General features: G+C 42.7%; 1 protein-coding gene across 2 annotated transcripts; it reads left to right on the forward strand.

Moving 5' to 3' along the window:
* The first annotated feature begins 938 nt into the window (after positions 1-938).
* On the forward strand, positions 939-5,992 carry LOC123127722 (adenosine kinase 2). Of its 2 annotated transcripts, XM_044547538.1 has the most exons (13): positions 940-1,238; positions 1,793-1,846; positions 1,941-1,987; positions 2,087-2,118; positions 2,204-2,305; positions 2,403-2,470; positions 3,060-3,136; positions 3,929-4,026; positions 4,101-4,171; positions 4,373-4,439; positions 4,513-4,635; positions 5,038-5,098; positions 5,676-5,992. In XM_044547538.1, exons 1-13 carry the CDS (start codon positions 1,147-1,149, stop codon positions 5,816-5,818), a joined length of 1,035 nt encoding a protein of 344 aa, XP_044403473.1. In that variant the 5' UTR covers positions 940-1,146; the 3' UTR covers positions 5,819-5,992. The 2 variants fall into 2 exon arrangements, with proteins under 2 accessions (XP_044403472.1, XP_044403473.1); XM_044547537.1 differs by having other exon boundaries at positions 939-1,238; positions 1,941-2,118.
* Positions 5,993-14,667: the final 8,675 nt, after the last annotated feature.

The following is a 14,667-nucleotide window of genomic DNA, read 5'->3' on the forward strand; positions in this document are numbered from 1 at the left end:
TGTTCATGTTCAAAGTATCATATTATACTCTTTTTCCCTTCATAAATTTACTTTACAGGTTCTCATAAAGGTTTTTAATGAGGTGATATCAACATGAGATCATATGTCATACTTTCTGTTTCCCTCACTGGAGTTTTAGGAAAGTACATACGTCATTTTTATTGTTCCCCAAACTATATGGTTCTCACATATTGAGTTAAATGAGACAACAACTATTGTAGTATGTTGCATCATCTTCTCCTTATTTTTCTCATTGGGTTTGCAGGAATTTAGCAACATATTAAACACCTATCTTCTTACATTTTTCCTACGGGATTTTTAAGGAGAATCTTTATCAAGATGAAGTCTGCTCACATAATCAAGCATTGATTAGGGAAAGTGTTAAGATCAATTAGTAACAAATGTTAATTAAGGGATAATCCCTGCTTTTACTAACCGCATGCAGTTGCATATGCCGCGTCGGTTCCCGCTGAACAGACGCCTCCCTGAACAGACACCTTTCCTAGTGGTGTCTCCTCCCTTTGTAGAAAATAGCAGATCTCATCTAATATAGGACACACAGTTTTCATTATTACTACTATTAATTCTACTCTCAACACCATTCACATTCACAAACCTGAAGTTGCTGTGCTGGGCTGGGCAGCACAGACCATCAACCGGGTTGGGGTTTTGCTCTTTATTTAAGCGGGACCATCCCCGCACCACTCCCGAGCACCGACCGATTTCTACACGGTTGGTGGGCGAAAAGGACCCACGCATCGATTGCCCCACCAAGAGCAATCTCTCCGCTCTCCACTCACAGCGCAGATCGCTACTGTGCACCAATCAAACGCTGCGGCGTGTCAACCTCGGTCCCGCACGTCAGCGAGCACCCAAGAAAAGAGTTGGTAGCAGTACCACGTGGTGGGTAGGATAGATCTTCTTCCGCTGCCCCTCCACCTGCAAATGCAACGCTCACCAACCACGCAGAGCCACGGAGGGTGACAGGCGGGCCCCGCGAGGTTTGGTCGAGGCCGACTAAAACCCCCGCCGCACCCATCATCCCACCACCACCACACCACTCGAACGAACCTCTCGCCATTTGCCAACAGACCTCAGATCTCGCTCTCGCCTCCTTGCGCAGCCGTCGTCGAGAGCAGCAAGAAAATGGCGGCGAGCAACCTCGAGGGTGTGCTCCTGGGGATGGGAAACCCCCTTCTCGACATCTCCGCCGTCGTCGACGAGGCCTTCCTCGCTAAGTACGCGCCGATCTCTCCCGCCCGCTTTCTGCGTTCCGATCTGTGGTTTTGAATTTTTCTTTTTGTCTCCGTTCGCGTTAGTTTTTGGATCTGTACGGTCTACTCTTCTTAGCTTCGACGGATTCGTCGCCTCTCCTCGTCAGATCCGAGACGACAAAAAGTGCTTCGCGAGTTCGTACGGGCGCAGCACGGGACCAAGAGTCGAACGAATAATTTTATTTTTGACAGTCGAAAGATATATCATGTCACTTATCCAAAGTTATGCAACATTATGCAATGGATCAGTTAGTTATCTCGTGAATCACCCGCGATTTCTCTTTTCACCAATTTCATGCGCGACAGGTTTCGCTAGTGTTCCTGTTTTTTTGCCGAATTTGTTGGCATAGATCTCCGAATTTGATATGCTGTGTAAGTTGGTTCAAATTGACGCTGGAATGCTGATCAGTTGTTTGACGTAGTGCTTCATGCTTGGCTTTGATGCTATACTGTTGCTTGAGTATTATGCAACTTGTGTTGTAATCATGACTGCTGACATGCTCCCTCCTCTGTTTTAGGTATGATGTGAAGCCGAACAATGCCATTCTTGCCGAGGACAAGCACTTGCCCATGTAAGCATCTATGTCGTTACCAACCATACGTATCCCAGTGCCGTTGTTTTGTACAATGACAGAATTTCTTACCTCATACTGTGATTTTTGGCAGGTACGATGAGTTGTCCAGCAAGGACAATGTTGAATATATTGCTGGAGGTAATGTTTTTTTTAACATGTATAATGTGCTATTTCTTTTCATGTTGTTGATTTTTCTGATTGGCTATATCTTCTCTTTGATGTTCCATGATGTTCCAGGAGCCACGCAGAACTCTATCAGGGTTGCCCAAGTAAGCTCGAAAGACAAGTAAAACCATGACCAGCCAAAAGATTTTGCTAGATCTGTTTGTTTACTTTGTATCATGTATTGTGCAGTGGATGCTTCAAACTCCTGGTGCAACAAGTTACATGGGTTGCATTGGAAAGGACAAGTATGGTGAGGAGATGAAGAGCGCCGCTAAAGCTGCAGGAGTTACTGTTAGTTCTTGAGCTTTTTTCCATTTATCATATAAATGTTTCTGTTCTATTGGTTAACGGACTAATGTTGACTTGGTCTTGTCATGTATTCGTCTAGGCTCATTACTATGAGGATGAGGCTGCTCCTACAGGCACATGTGCTGTCTGTGTTGTTGGTGGCGAAAGGTATGCCACCTACGACAATACCTCTTACCAGCTAGTATTGTGTTTCCTTCTATTTTGTGGCTTTACACTGTTGTATTTGAAATCATTTTTGTTTGATGATTCATTATTCATATTTGTAACGTATAGTTGTATTACTAACTCACTTAATTAAGACCACAACATTATTCATATTCTGAATGATGATGTAATACATCCATCCAGGTTCTCTATAAATGGTAATAGTTGTATGTGCATCTCGCTTTAATTAGGGAAAATGTTTAACACTGTCAAACATGTGTGCCATCTATTGAACTATCCTGTGGTGCATGTCATTTTGTAATTCAATGAAGTTAAGTTTCAATCTTGTCTCGACTTGGGAGGGACGTGTATATGATTAGAACAGTGGACAAAGTTATTTAATTTCAGCGAAGCACGTAGTTTTTAAACAAAATGCCATATAGCTTTTGCAAGGCATAAACACACAAGTCTTCACATTGTTTATTTCTTAATTACTTAAATGTGATTATTCTGTCCCATACTTTTACAACATTTAGATCCTGAGCATCTTCTCTAACAATATCTGAAATATATATTCTTTTTATCTGGTCAGGTCATTGATTGCAAACTTATCTGCTGCGAACTGCTACAAATCTGAGCATCTAAAGAGGCCAGAGAACTGGGCACTAGGTATAGTATTTGTTTTCAGCTCTTGTGAACTCTCTTAGCTTGGATTATGTTCCTCATTGCTCAATTGATGCTGACATCAGCTTGGACAGCTTGTAATCACAGTGCAATTTTCTAAAGAAATGGACTGTGATTAAACTGTTTGGATGTACTTATACTGGATAGCTGAAATCTAGAGTGCAACCAGTTCTAATTTCTGTTTGGATGCCCAGAGTATTGAATTGCAAATTTCTGACTAAGTCATCTCCATACCCCTCATTCCCGCGTACACAACCTGGCCTCCGTCCCCTGGCCCTCATCTCTGCGTCTGTCTGATCAGCGTGGTCGAGCTTCTGCCCTCTGGCTCTCTTCTCCCGATGCAGGAGTGTCGTCCATTGTCGAGCTCCTGGCCGCCGTGGTCGAGCCCCTTATTGTTTCTTATGGAGGGCGAACGGAACTATAAGTTTTACAGTACGAGCAATTTCAGTGCAATACGGAGGTCGACATCTCTGTAATGAGAGAAAGAGTGTGCAACTGTGTGGGAGTGCCACTTGAAATTGAGCCAAGTTTCCATCACTCAATACCATGCCATCCACAGGGCTGTATTAGAGGCTTGCGAATACCAATTCACAATTCTGGGCCGAATATACATACATCCAAACACAGCATTAATATTTTGTTTCCTGAACGATTAATTGAGGTGTCTTTTTTGTGTGGAAACTGTAGTTGAGTTGTACATCATCTTCTACTTCGCTATATTATCGTAATTTCGTGGATGACTTCATTCCTGACAACCGTGACATTTGCTGTTGACAGTTGAGAAAGCGAAATACATCTACATTGCTGGCTTTTTCCTTACGGTGTCCCCTGAATCTATTCAGCTTGTTGCTGAGCATGCTGCTGCAAATAACAAGGTAAGGTTCAGAACAGAAAAGTTCCCTGTGAAGTGGCGGTCGCCAGTGTTTGTAATCGACCATTTTGTTTCCAGGTTTTCTTGATGAACCTCTCCGCTCCCTTTATCTGTGAGTTTTTCCGTGATGCCCAAGAGAAGGTTCTTCCGTAAGTTTACCTGCTCCTCTGTGATGCTAAATGTTTTGGACATTATTTGAGATACTGTACATGAGCTTAACTCAAAATGCATAAGCAATGTCAAGAGATGTTCCCATGTTTGCCACATCCTAATCTTTCAGCCTGTTAAAGTTTGGTAGTTTATAGAGATTTTGGGTCATTTGGTTAAGACATGTTTTGTGACCACTTCAGGTATTCTGACTACATCTTTGGAAATGAAACCGAGGCAAGGATCTTCTCTAAAGTCCGAGGGTGGGAGGTAATCACTCAATCCTTGTAAAATGATTTTATTTGCTTATTGTGCTGCTGAAAAATTACATGTAATTTTGTAGACTGAGAATGTCGAGGAGATCGCTTTGAAGATCTCACAACTGCCTCTGGCTTCTGGAAAACAAAAGAGGATTGCTGTGATTACTCAGGGTGCTGATCCAGTAGTTGTGGCTGAGGATGGGAAGGTATATATTTTTTTTCAGTTTGATGCATGTCAGTTGCATTATAGGCTCATCCTTTATTCATACATATTTAGTTATAGCAACCTGCTGGTATGCAACTGCTTGTTTGAAAGTAAATAACCTATATATTTCTGTTGGATTTTGTCCAATTATAGGCTGTGGGACAAAAATAGGAAAATTGCATATTTTAAGGATAGCTAATTCTTTCCTTTGACAATAAATCTGCCGTTGTGGGCATATTTGCAAAGCAATCTGTTTTTGTCACAGTTGTTTGCTTATTCAAATGTCACATCAAAATTTTGATTCATCACAGAACGGGCACTTAAAACTTCATGTAGAATTTAGTTGAGTCAATCTATGTGAAGATAATATGCGAAACCTAAATATTATTATGTTTTTGAATAGGTAAAAACATTCCCTGTGATCCTATTGCCCAAGGAGAAGCTTGTTGACACCAATGGCGCTGGTATGCTTTTTCTTTTGTATAATGAGTTGATTTAATCTTTCTGTTGCTTCAGAACTAGCCACTGTTATAAGGACACTGCTTAAAAAGTTGCTTTCATTACATATTATTAAATATTGAAAAAGCTCATGTAAATCTAATAGTCCCTCCGATCCATGTCGCTGATTTAGTACATTTTACTAAAATGATGTTATGTATTTATCAAAACAATCTTGACGTAAGCTAATTAACTAAATTCTCATGATAATATAAAAAAGGAACATCTGCACCAGTTGTTGATGGCACTAATTGATCAAATGTATAATTGAGCTGTTTCAGTTGTGCAAGAAATGCCACTATATTTTGAGTCACAATTCTAAGAAGAGTCTCCTCCCGGATATTCATCTGTAGCAGTATCTAGCTGCACAATTACCTGATATTGAGAATTCAGCATTCATGACAATCTGAGACAGATGCATGCTTGGTGAACATATTCATTAAAATTGCTGCAGAAACAGCAGTCTGATTTGTAATTTGGATACCGGGTGTCAGTTACGATTTTGCTGCTGCCCCTGACTTGTTACACCCCGTTTCTTATTAGGTGATGCGTTTGTTGGCGGCTTCCTCTCTCAGTTGGTTCAAGGGAAGAGCATCGAGGACTGCGTAAAGGCCGGTTGCTACGCAGCAAACGTTATCATCCAGCAATCTGGCTGCACTTACCCTGAGAAGCCTGACTTCAACTAGACCAAATTCAGCGATTCTACGGAAAGCAACACTTAACCGCTTGATGGTTCGGCTTGTTCTCCCTGTATTATTTTGAGGCTTTCCATCTGATCCGGCCTAATTTTCGGCCGTGGATATCTGTTGTACTGCTATAATCGGTACCTTTATCTTTGGTATAAGGCATGGTTGCCATTATATGGGGTGTTACTTGTGGCCGTCTTATCCAAGTATATGCCGAAGCGTGGTCAGACCGACGATAGTGCTTGAAGGCAGTGGAATTTTATGGACGTGTTTGTTTTGTGAGAAGTATGGCATAGTGTGGCTAATGGTATGTCTGTCAGTGAACCAAGGGCATTATTTGCCTGTCGTGGCTAGAAATAGTGCAGTGCGAATGTAAGTTGCTCCTTGTGACAAACTGCGTGTTCAGATCAAGAAGCCCCTGCTGCCTGCTACAAGGACAGGTTCCAACTATATATAGTTCGCTGTGCTAGGTTTGTTTCCCTTATGACAAACATCGTGTGTGCTTAACCTTGGCTGACTCCATTTTAAATAACTGTTGATTAAAAAGAATCAAATGTGTTTTGGTTGTGAGGAATAGAAATTTGAAGAGAGATGAGGAGGGGGAAGGGTATGTTTTGTTTTGGTTGTGGGGAGGCAGTGATGGGGAATAGATATTTGAAAAGAGTTGAGTAGGGGGAAGGGAAAAGGAAATTTAGAAGGTCAATTATCACTTATCTTTTCATTGGCCTCCCCCTGGCAATTCACGTATCCCACAATAAACTTCTAATCCTGATACCGATGACGTTTAACTACAGTCTGTAGCATGCTAAGAAACTGGCAGCGTGGAGCACGTCACTTTGACCTAACTTGGCTTTGGGAATACTCCACTTTTCTTGCTCCACGTAGTAATAACCATCCACATGTGGTTGATGAATCGATCACATCACTTGCACGTCAGAGGTACGGGATAAGATTACCGAAAGAGTTTTTTTTTCTACAATAATGACTTTAAAACGTGTATGATGGATCAATCACATCGGGCACACATCAAAAGGCACGGGGTTAGGTTTAAAGGGGTATTACGGAGGTCAGGTGACCAGAAATGCATCAGGAGAAGCATTGCACCGCGCCGAACCTGAACCTGAACGTACGCGGGCGGCTCCAGCACAGACCTAATTTCCTTTTTGTTCGCTTGCTGCAAAAGAAGCCCCTGGACGTATGCATGATGCATATATCCTGTTGTCGACGGAGCAAAACCATACTACCTACCATTGCCTTCGACCAAACAGCTAATACGTCAGTTCCAACTTCCAACAATCCGCGATACACGCAATGCCCACTACGTCCTAACGAGCGCCTTTATACCGCGATGCAACAAATGACAGGGACGTCGGAGCTAGTACGAGCGTGCGAGGTCCCAATGGGCGCGCGACACACCTGTTCGTTGTTGCTGGCCATGTGTCTAACCAAGGCTTATCTTGAGGAGACACCGGAGCGCAACGACGAGCACACGGCACATGCGTGGTTCCCTTCCCTGTAGCAAAGTTGGAAGTTGCATCGCTCTACCATACTCTATTTTCTCGAGCAATGGACTGCTCACTTCCTAACCCTTACAGTAGAAACTACTCATAGTTAGAGCATCTTCAATCCGATCAAGTTAATCCAATCCGCTTTGAGATGCTTTTAGGTTAGGCGTTGTTCAACCGAGCTGCCGGAGTGCCGGTGTCACTGGGCATAACCGGCAAGAAGGTACTCATGACTAATTGATGGAGTACGTTCATACTTTCACTCTCTAGCTAGCTAGGTAGCTAGGTCACGTAGCGCAATGATATTGTTTAAGATAAGGGAGAGCACTTGTAGACAATCCCCTCACTCTCGGAAAAGCTAAGCTAGGAGTATCTCAAAACACATAGGAGTACTCCTATGGAGCGTAGCGCAATAATGAGTGTCGTGCATGCAGCGTCCGCCAACCATCGTGTGTACAGTATTTCCGGAAGAAGAGATAAGGATCTGTCTCATCACGTTCCTGGCTGACGGAAAGATACCGACCGTGCATGTTGGCTGCACCTGCCAGCGCTTTACATTCGTGTACACCTCCGCTCCCCCAGCGACACCGGTGTGTAGCAGCACCACCGGTCCACCACCACGTGTCTTGCCGGTCCGTGAGAAGCACCCCTCACTCAACCCTCAACGTGACATGCCACCCCCACTCCGCGCTGCTGCCCCATCGATCACATGGAGGAGACTCCACGGTACAGGCCAGATTTTTAAACGAAGCAACGCAAGTCATCGAGACTGTTACAAGCAACCGGGTCTGCCAGAAGTAACAGACCAAAAAACAGAAACAATTTACATCCCTAGAAGTTTGAACGCAGACCATATTGAATCAAAGTTACCAAAAGGGAACCTAACATCTTTTTTGAAGCGATGCAAGGCTAGACATAAGTCACCGTCTAAGACGCGGCAGGAGCAGAACGAAGGGGGGAGATCTCTACATTTTTTTTCTCCAACATCATTCTGAGTGAGCCTTCAACGTCCTACCTCGGTTCTTCCTCGCGCACGCGCTCAGGCCCAGGCCTAGACAATCCTGAGCAGCTTTCCTCTTCGCCGATCCAGAAGTTGGAGGCATCTTCTCAGCAGGACCGATTGATCGCCTCCACAGAGAATCTTTCATTGATGCAGCGATTCGTTGATCCTTGCCGGTATTATATGGGTGCTTGTCCATGGTATCCCCTGAAAACACATATCATTACGCATAGTCCAAATGCTTTAAATAGTAGCAACACAGGCAATATTGACAACAGATTTCTTATTATTCACATTCCAAAAGGAAGACAATTCAGCCATGTTATTAGGGATACTGAACTCAAAAGAGTCAGCCATATCACTCCAAATCTATCTAGCAATTACACATTCAAAGAACAGGTGGCAAACTGATTCCTCCTCATCACAGAATAAGCATTTTAAGTTATCCACCACCCTTCTTTTGTTCAAATTGTCCCTGGTAAGAATTTTATTATTAAAAGCTAGCCACAAAAAGACTAGATACTTGTGAGGTACAACAATCTTCCAAAAGTTTTTCCAGACAGGAGTAGAAACTCCACCCCAGTTAATCATGAAATAAAAGGATTTAACCGAGTAAGTCCCTGGCGCTTCTAAAAGCCAAACAGGTTGGTCCTCTTCGTTAGATAGGGTTTTGGTTGACCTGATCCGAGCCATCTCTCCATGAATTCAGTCCCCACACATCTACTGAAAGTAAGTTTTAGATTGAGGCCATCCCATATCTAAATATGTTTTGCAAACGTAAAAAAATAGAATAAAATTAGATGCGTTCATTGTCACACCTAAATGCTACCTGCAAATTTTTACCGGAAAAGCTTAATCTTATTTTTTTTACCAAACGAAGCACTATTATTCCGTTTTGCGTGAAAATTGTCAAACACGCTATGTGAGGCTAACATGAACATCCAAACACAAAAAATCTGAATTTTATAAATTTATTTACATTTTTTTAATTTACTGTTTGTCCAGAAGCATGTGCTCCCAAGAGCCAAAACGACCCTCTGGAACCCTCATGTGAGATTAGTATAAGCACAAAGGATGAAAAGATGTCAATCAAATGGCTAAGGATGTCGACTTGAAATATAACCTGACCCCCTTGATAGTTTAAGGGTGAATTCCATATATGCCACTCAAAACTTGCCCGTACCCTCACATGCCATTGAAAATTTCCCTCCCCTAAATATGCCATTGAAAACTTGCACTGCGTACAGATATGCCCCTATCGCGAGTTGACTGTTAGTTGACTGTTAAGTGGCAGTTGAAAAGATGATTTTACCCCTGAACATACCTTGTGACCATTTAGCCAAATGATATACTGATTTCTATTGTATTCCATTTCAATAATTTTTACATGAATATAAGATGAGCGATGAACTTTTTAATTAATTTCAGCATGAAAGTACAAAACAAGTAAAATAATGTTAGTACAAAAAACAAAATTTCGGCAGCATTTTCGCTTAATTAGCATAGAATCACAATTTGCATCTCATGAGCAATATACCCTCACAAACATCAAAGTTGTTACAAGACCATATTGGTTCATCACAACACAAAACAGAGAGGTCTCAACATGTTTTAATGTCAAACATACACCGAAACAGAGCACACACTACAAGTCCAATCTAACAGGTGCTCTTTTGCTCCTAGTGCTCATAGCTGGGCTATGAGATGTCCTTTTGCTTCTTGTACCCATGGCTGGGCTATCATGTGGAGCAACTTCACTGCATTTTTCTTTGCCTTTTGGCGTCTGCTCTCCAACAGCAACAACTCGTGAGGCAATCTTCTCTTTGGCAGCCTTACCCTTTCCCTTTCGCGGCGCACTCTTCTTAGATTTTTCCTTTTGTTCCCCAGAAGCATGTTTTGGTTCTTTAGAACCCTTGATAGATCTGTACACATAATGTTTATCTGGTAAGCACATTGCATGGTTCTGAAAGGTGCAAATCAGCAACTAACAAATATAGATGGAGATATACCTCACTAAACTAGAACTTGGGCCAACATCCTCATTTATTTGAGAAACTAGATCAGTGTTGTTTTTAGATATCAAAAGATTAACCAATGTTGTGCAATGTTGACAGGAGTATAAGGACACGCAAGTTTAATGCAATCTTACCTAGATGGGTATACCATGACCGGAGCAGTTGTAGAAGCACATGCAACTACCATGGCCGCCTCAGGGTCCTGTATGGCACTCTTCTTCTTTCTCCTCTTCTTTGGTGGCCCCCTTAAAACAAAACAGGGTTATAAAATCAGAAAATGTAAATTCAGGAAAAGTAAATACAAGAAAAGTAAATACATGCAGTAAATACAGGAAAAGTAAATACCTTTCAAGAAGCATAGCTGCCTTTTGTTCAGGATCACCATCTCTACAACTGTGCCAATGGTGCCCATATCGTTTACAGATTGGGCATTTGTGAGCCCCTTTTGACCTTTCTTTGGATCCTTTGTATCTATTCTTTCTTCGTCTCCCCGCTACGCTCTTTAGTATAGGTGGTTCTAGGAAGAAGCCATGATCACATTTGGGCCATTGAGACTTGTCAACCAATCCAGGAATGATATGCTCATATGCAGCCCTAAACTTTTCCACACTATAACAATCATCAACATAATCCTCTATAGACCCTCGAACATGCCCAATGAATGCAATAGCATGCACACAAGGCTATCCGCAAACCTGCCACTCTCTACAAGTGCAAGTCCACTTGCTGAGATTGACAACATGCCTATAACCACTCCCAGCCTTGCACTGCACTTCAGCTTCAGTGTCACTAGTTCTTGTTACCTGAAATGTCAAACCTCTGCTCTTCTCATGCAATTATTTCACAATGTGTGGCATAATTCCGCCTTTCCATTTCCTAGAAACCTTCCTTCTCTTATGCCACATGATCATTTGCTCGTGCCTCATCTTGTCAATGAATTCTGGAAGATGCATTCCTTTGTAAGGCTTGATCCATTTGTTGAAGGATTCAACAAGATTATTGGTCACATAGTCCACCTTTGAGAGTGTCGTGAACTGGCTCCTGGTCCATAACCTTATGTGATTCTTTTGCAAGTAGGATATTGCTGTTGGCCTTGCTTGTTGAATAGCTGTTATGTGCTTGTTAAAATGATAAGAATTCCATGCATATGCGGCTGGCCAAAGGTGATCATCATATACCTTGCCTCAAAACTTCTTAAAATTCTTTACCAAGTGCCACATACACTCCCTATGTTCAGCCATAGGGAATATGTCAGCTACAGCTCCATCAATACCCTTTCCCGCATCATTGCAAATCATGAGACCTTCTGGTGTGCCAATAGCATCTTTAAGCCTCTCCATGAACCAAGCCCAGTTTTCCTTTGTCTCGGAGTCGATTACTCCAATAGCAAGAGGATACATCCAATTGTGGCCATCTACAGCAACTGCGGCTGCCAATTGACCTTTGAATTTGCCTGTCAAGAAAGTGTTGTCAATAGCCAAATATGGCCTACAACCTGTAAGAAAACCATCTATGCATGGCTTTAATGCAAAGAACAGCTTTGTGAACCTTCTCGCTCCAAGCGATACTTCATGATCAATGACAAAAGAGCTACCAGGGCAAGACTTATCAATTTCTGCCTTGTAGCTATACAACTTGTCAAAACTTTGATCCCATGACCCATATAACTCCTCAAGTGCTTGCTCCTTTCCCTTGTATACCCTCTTGTAGGGCACGGTCATATGGTACTTTTCACTGATCTTGGTCTGCAATGCAATGGGTCCCAAACTAGAATCTTCATGGAGCCAAACTTTGACTCTATTAGCCACCCAATTCTGGTTTGCATGTTTGGATGTTTCATCTTGTCTTGTGCTTGAGCATGTGTGACCATGTTTGTTTACCACCACCTTGATGCTACCCTCATCCATCCTAGCGGCATGAATTCTCCACTTGCAATTCTCATCACAACAATGGGCCCTGAATCTCGAAGGATCAGTCTTGTCAATTTGAAAATCGAATTCACGTGCAATTGCATGTTGAGCTATTACCACTCTAAACTCATGCATGTCACTATATACTGTGCCCTCTGTCATTGGTGGATTTTCCCTATCATATGAAAAATCTGGAAGGTTAACGGGCTCAGCATCTTTAATTTCATCCTCCTCATCCTCTGATATGTCATCATCAGAAGATTTTTCCCTATCGTCGGGCATAAAGTTAGGATCTTTACAAGGCACATCACTAGCATCACCTTTATTGTCACTATCATCTGAGTACATGTCTTCCTCGTTTACACCAACATGTCCATTTTCCTCAAATGGATTTGCTAAGTCAGTTCCAACTAAGGGACATCCACTCCAACACTCTCTTCTATTGGCCATTCAGGTTTATCAGGTCTAGCATTGACATTATGAACTGTAATCCTCATCTCAATTGTTTTTTTACTACCAAACTTAGCAAACATAGCAAGCATGTCATGGTCAGTACTTAATTCATGGATTGTTCTGTTGGACTCTTCAAAATAATGAAGTGTCACTGTTTCATTCATACGCCATGGATATTTCTCTTCAATTTCAGCAACAAAGTCTTTATAATTTGTCGTGTCAGAGTCAATGACCATATTGAACATATAGCCACTAATGCCCTCTCTAAAATGAGAGCCAACAATTTTCATGTTCATTAAAAATGATGAAGCTGCATCCATCCTGTGAATGAACAGGATACCACCATTCATACCGCAATGAACTAAATCGATTGCTACCAATTTAAAATTTCGGGAACAAGCAATGTGCAGAAGAATTATACCCTGCTGGGAGCCAAGGAGGAGGATCTGTCGCCATTCGGGTTGCCGCCGGTACTTGATGCGCTCCCGTCGCCACCGATCTGGCATCCGCCGCCGCCTTTGGGGGTGCTTGCTGCGGTGCTCCCATCGATGCAGATGTGGCAGCCGGCGGCGCCATCCTGCTGGCACCGCGTGGGAAGGGGGCCGCGGCAGAGACCAACCACTCCACCGCCGGGGCGGGGAGCGGCAGCTGCTGCTCGTGTCCGGTGGGACGGGCACCTGCGGCTGCTCGGGTCCGGTGGGGATGTGGGATGGGGGGTGGGGGGCGTGGGGGGCCAGCGGCGGAGAGGCTGCTCGGGACCGGCGGCGGCTTCCGTCGACGGCGGCGGCTAGGTCAAGATGCAGGTCATGGGGACTAGGGAACGAGCGCTAGGTCGTGCGGATGGGGATGGATGCAGGTCGAGCGCAACTGGCCAGTTTTTTTATCTTAGTTCCATTTTTCTAACATATGGCTCAAAGGGTACAATGGTCTTTACTGGAAAAAACTGACATCACGTGAGAGCTTCTACACAGTCAACTAACAGTCAACTAGCGGTAGTGGCATATATGTACGCGGTGCAAAATTTCGGTGGCATATTTGACAGAGGAAAATTTTCAATGGCATATGCGGATACAGGAAAGTTTTGAGTGGCATATATGAAATTCACCCATAGTTTAAAGTAGATGATGTGTTTGATGCACTGCACATATATCTAGTCCAAATTATTCCTCGCAAACTATTATGTTTGGCTTGGTCTATACTGTGTCCACACGACATAATATATATGTCGTTTGTGGTCATCTATAGCATTCTGGCTAACTAAAATACAGTATAAAACTGCCATTGTTTTCTGATGAGAGGTTGCTCAATCAAATCAATCATACTCTTTTCATGGCTTCTCCGTGAAGAAATGAAGTTGATCACTGACTAGTCCACTGGCTGGATTGTTCTTCAATCATGTCCCCCACGTATATAATTGATGTGCCTGCGTAGATGTATGATCACACATCATTTGAAAAAACAACATATCGAATTGATACGTCAAGCCAGCTTTAGTTTGGACATATCAGGCTTCAATTGGTACAGCGAATACTCCCTTTGAAAGCTGCCTGTTTTGTGAAAGAGATGGGTACACTAATTTATACAAAGTGAGTTGTAAGAATATTAAAACCAGCCGTCCAAAGAATCCCGTATTCCAAGGCGACCATGGTAACATGCAATCTCTCGTAGTTGTACTAAGCACATGAATTCAACACTTTGTTACTTAAAAAAGCACTCTTGGATCTTAAATTAAGTCATTTGTACTAGTTGTGGTACCGATGAGCGAAGCCATGGTCAATTTTGTATGCTCTCATGTTGACCTAACTAGCGGTGCAGCTAGCCCCAGAATAGAACTCATTAGATTTTTATTTTGAGAACTTTTTTTTAGAACAGAACCCATTACATTAACTGTGAGGGATCTTCAGCGTCTATCATTACTCTTGAAATTGAGAGTTTGAAATTATCATCGAGAAGGTTAGGACAGGGC

The sequence above is a fragment of the Triticum aestivum genome, chromosome 6A (genome assembly GCF_018294505.1).
Source record: "Triticum aestivum cultivar Chinese Spring chromosome 6A, IWGSC CS RefSeq v2.1, whole genome shotgun sequence".
NCBI classification, from domain to species: domain Eukaryota; kingdom Viridiplantae; phylum Streptophyta; class Magnoliopsida; order Poales; family Poaceae; genus Triticum; species Triticum aestivum.

What these genes read in the sequence shown, in the direction of transcription:
- LOC123127722 (XM_044547537.1), top strand. Translation starts at nt 1,147, where the DNA reads ATGGCGGCGAGCAACCTCGAGGGTGTGCTCCTGGGGATGGGAAACCCC. An exon ending in CTAAAGCTGCAGGAGTTACT is followed by an intron (nt 2,306 to 2,402) that starts GTTAGTTCTTGA and finishes GTATTCGTCTAG; the next exon opens with GCTCATTACTATGAGGATGA. An exon ending in ATGCTGCTGCAAATAACAAG is followed by an intron (nt 4,027 to 4,100) that starts GTAAGGTTCAGA and finishes TTTTGTTTCCAG; the next exon opens with GTTTTCTTGATGAACCTCTC.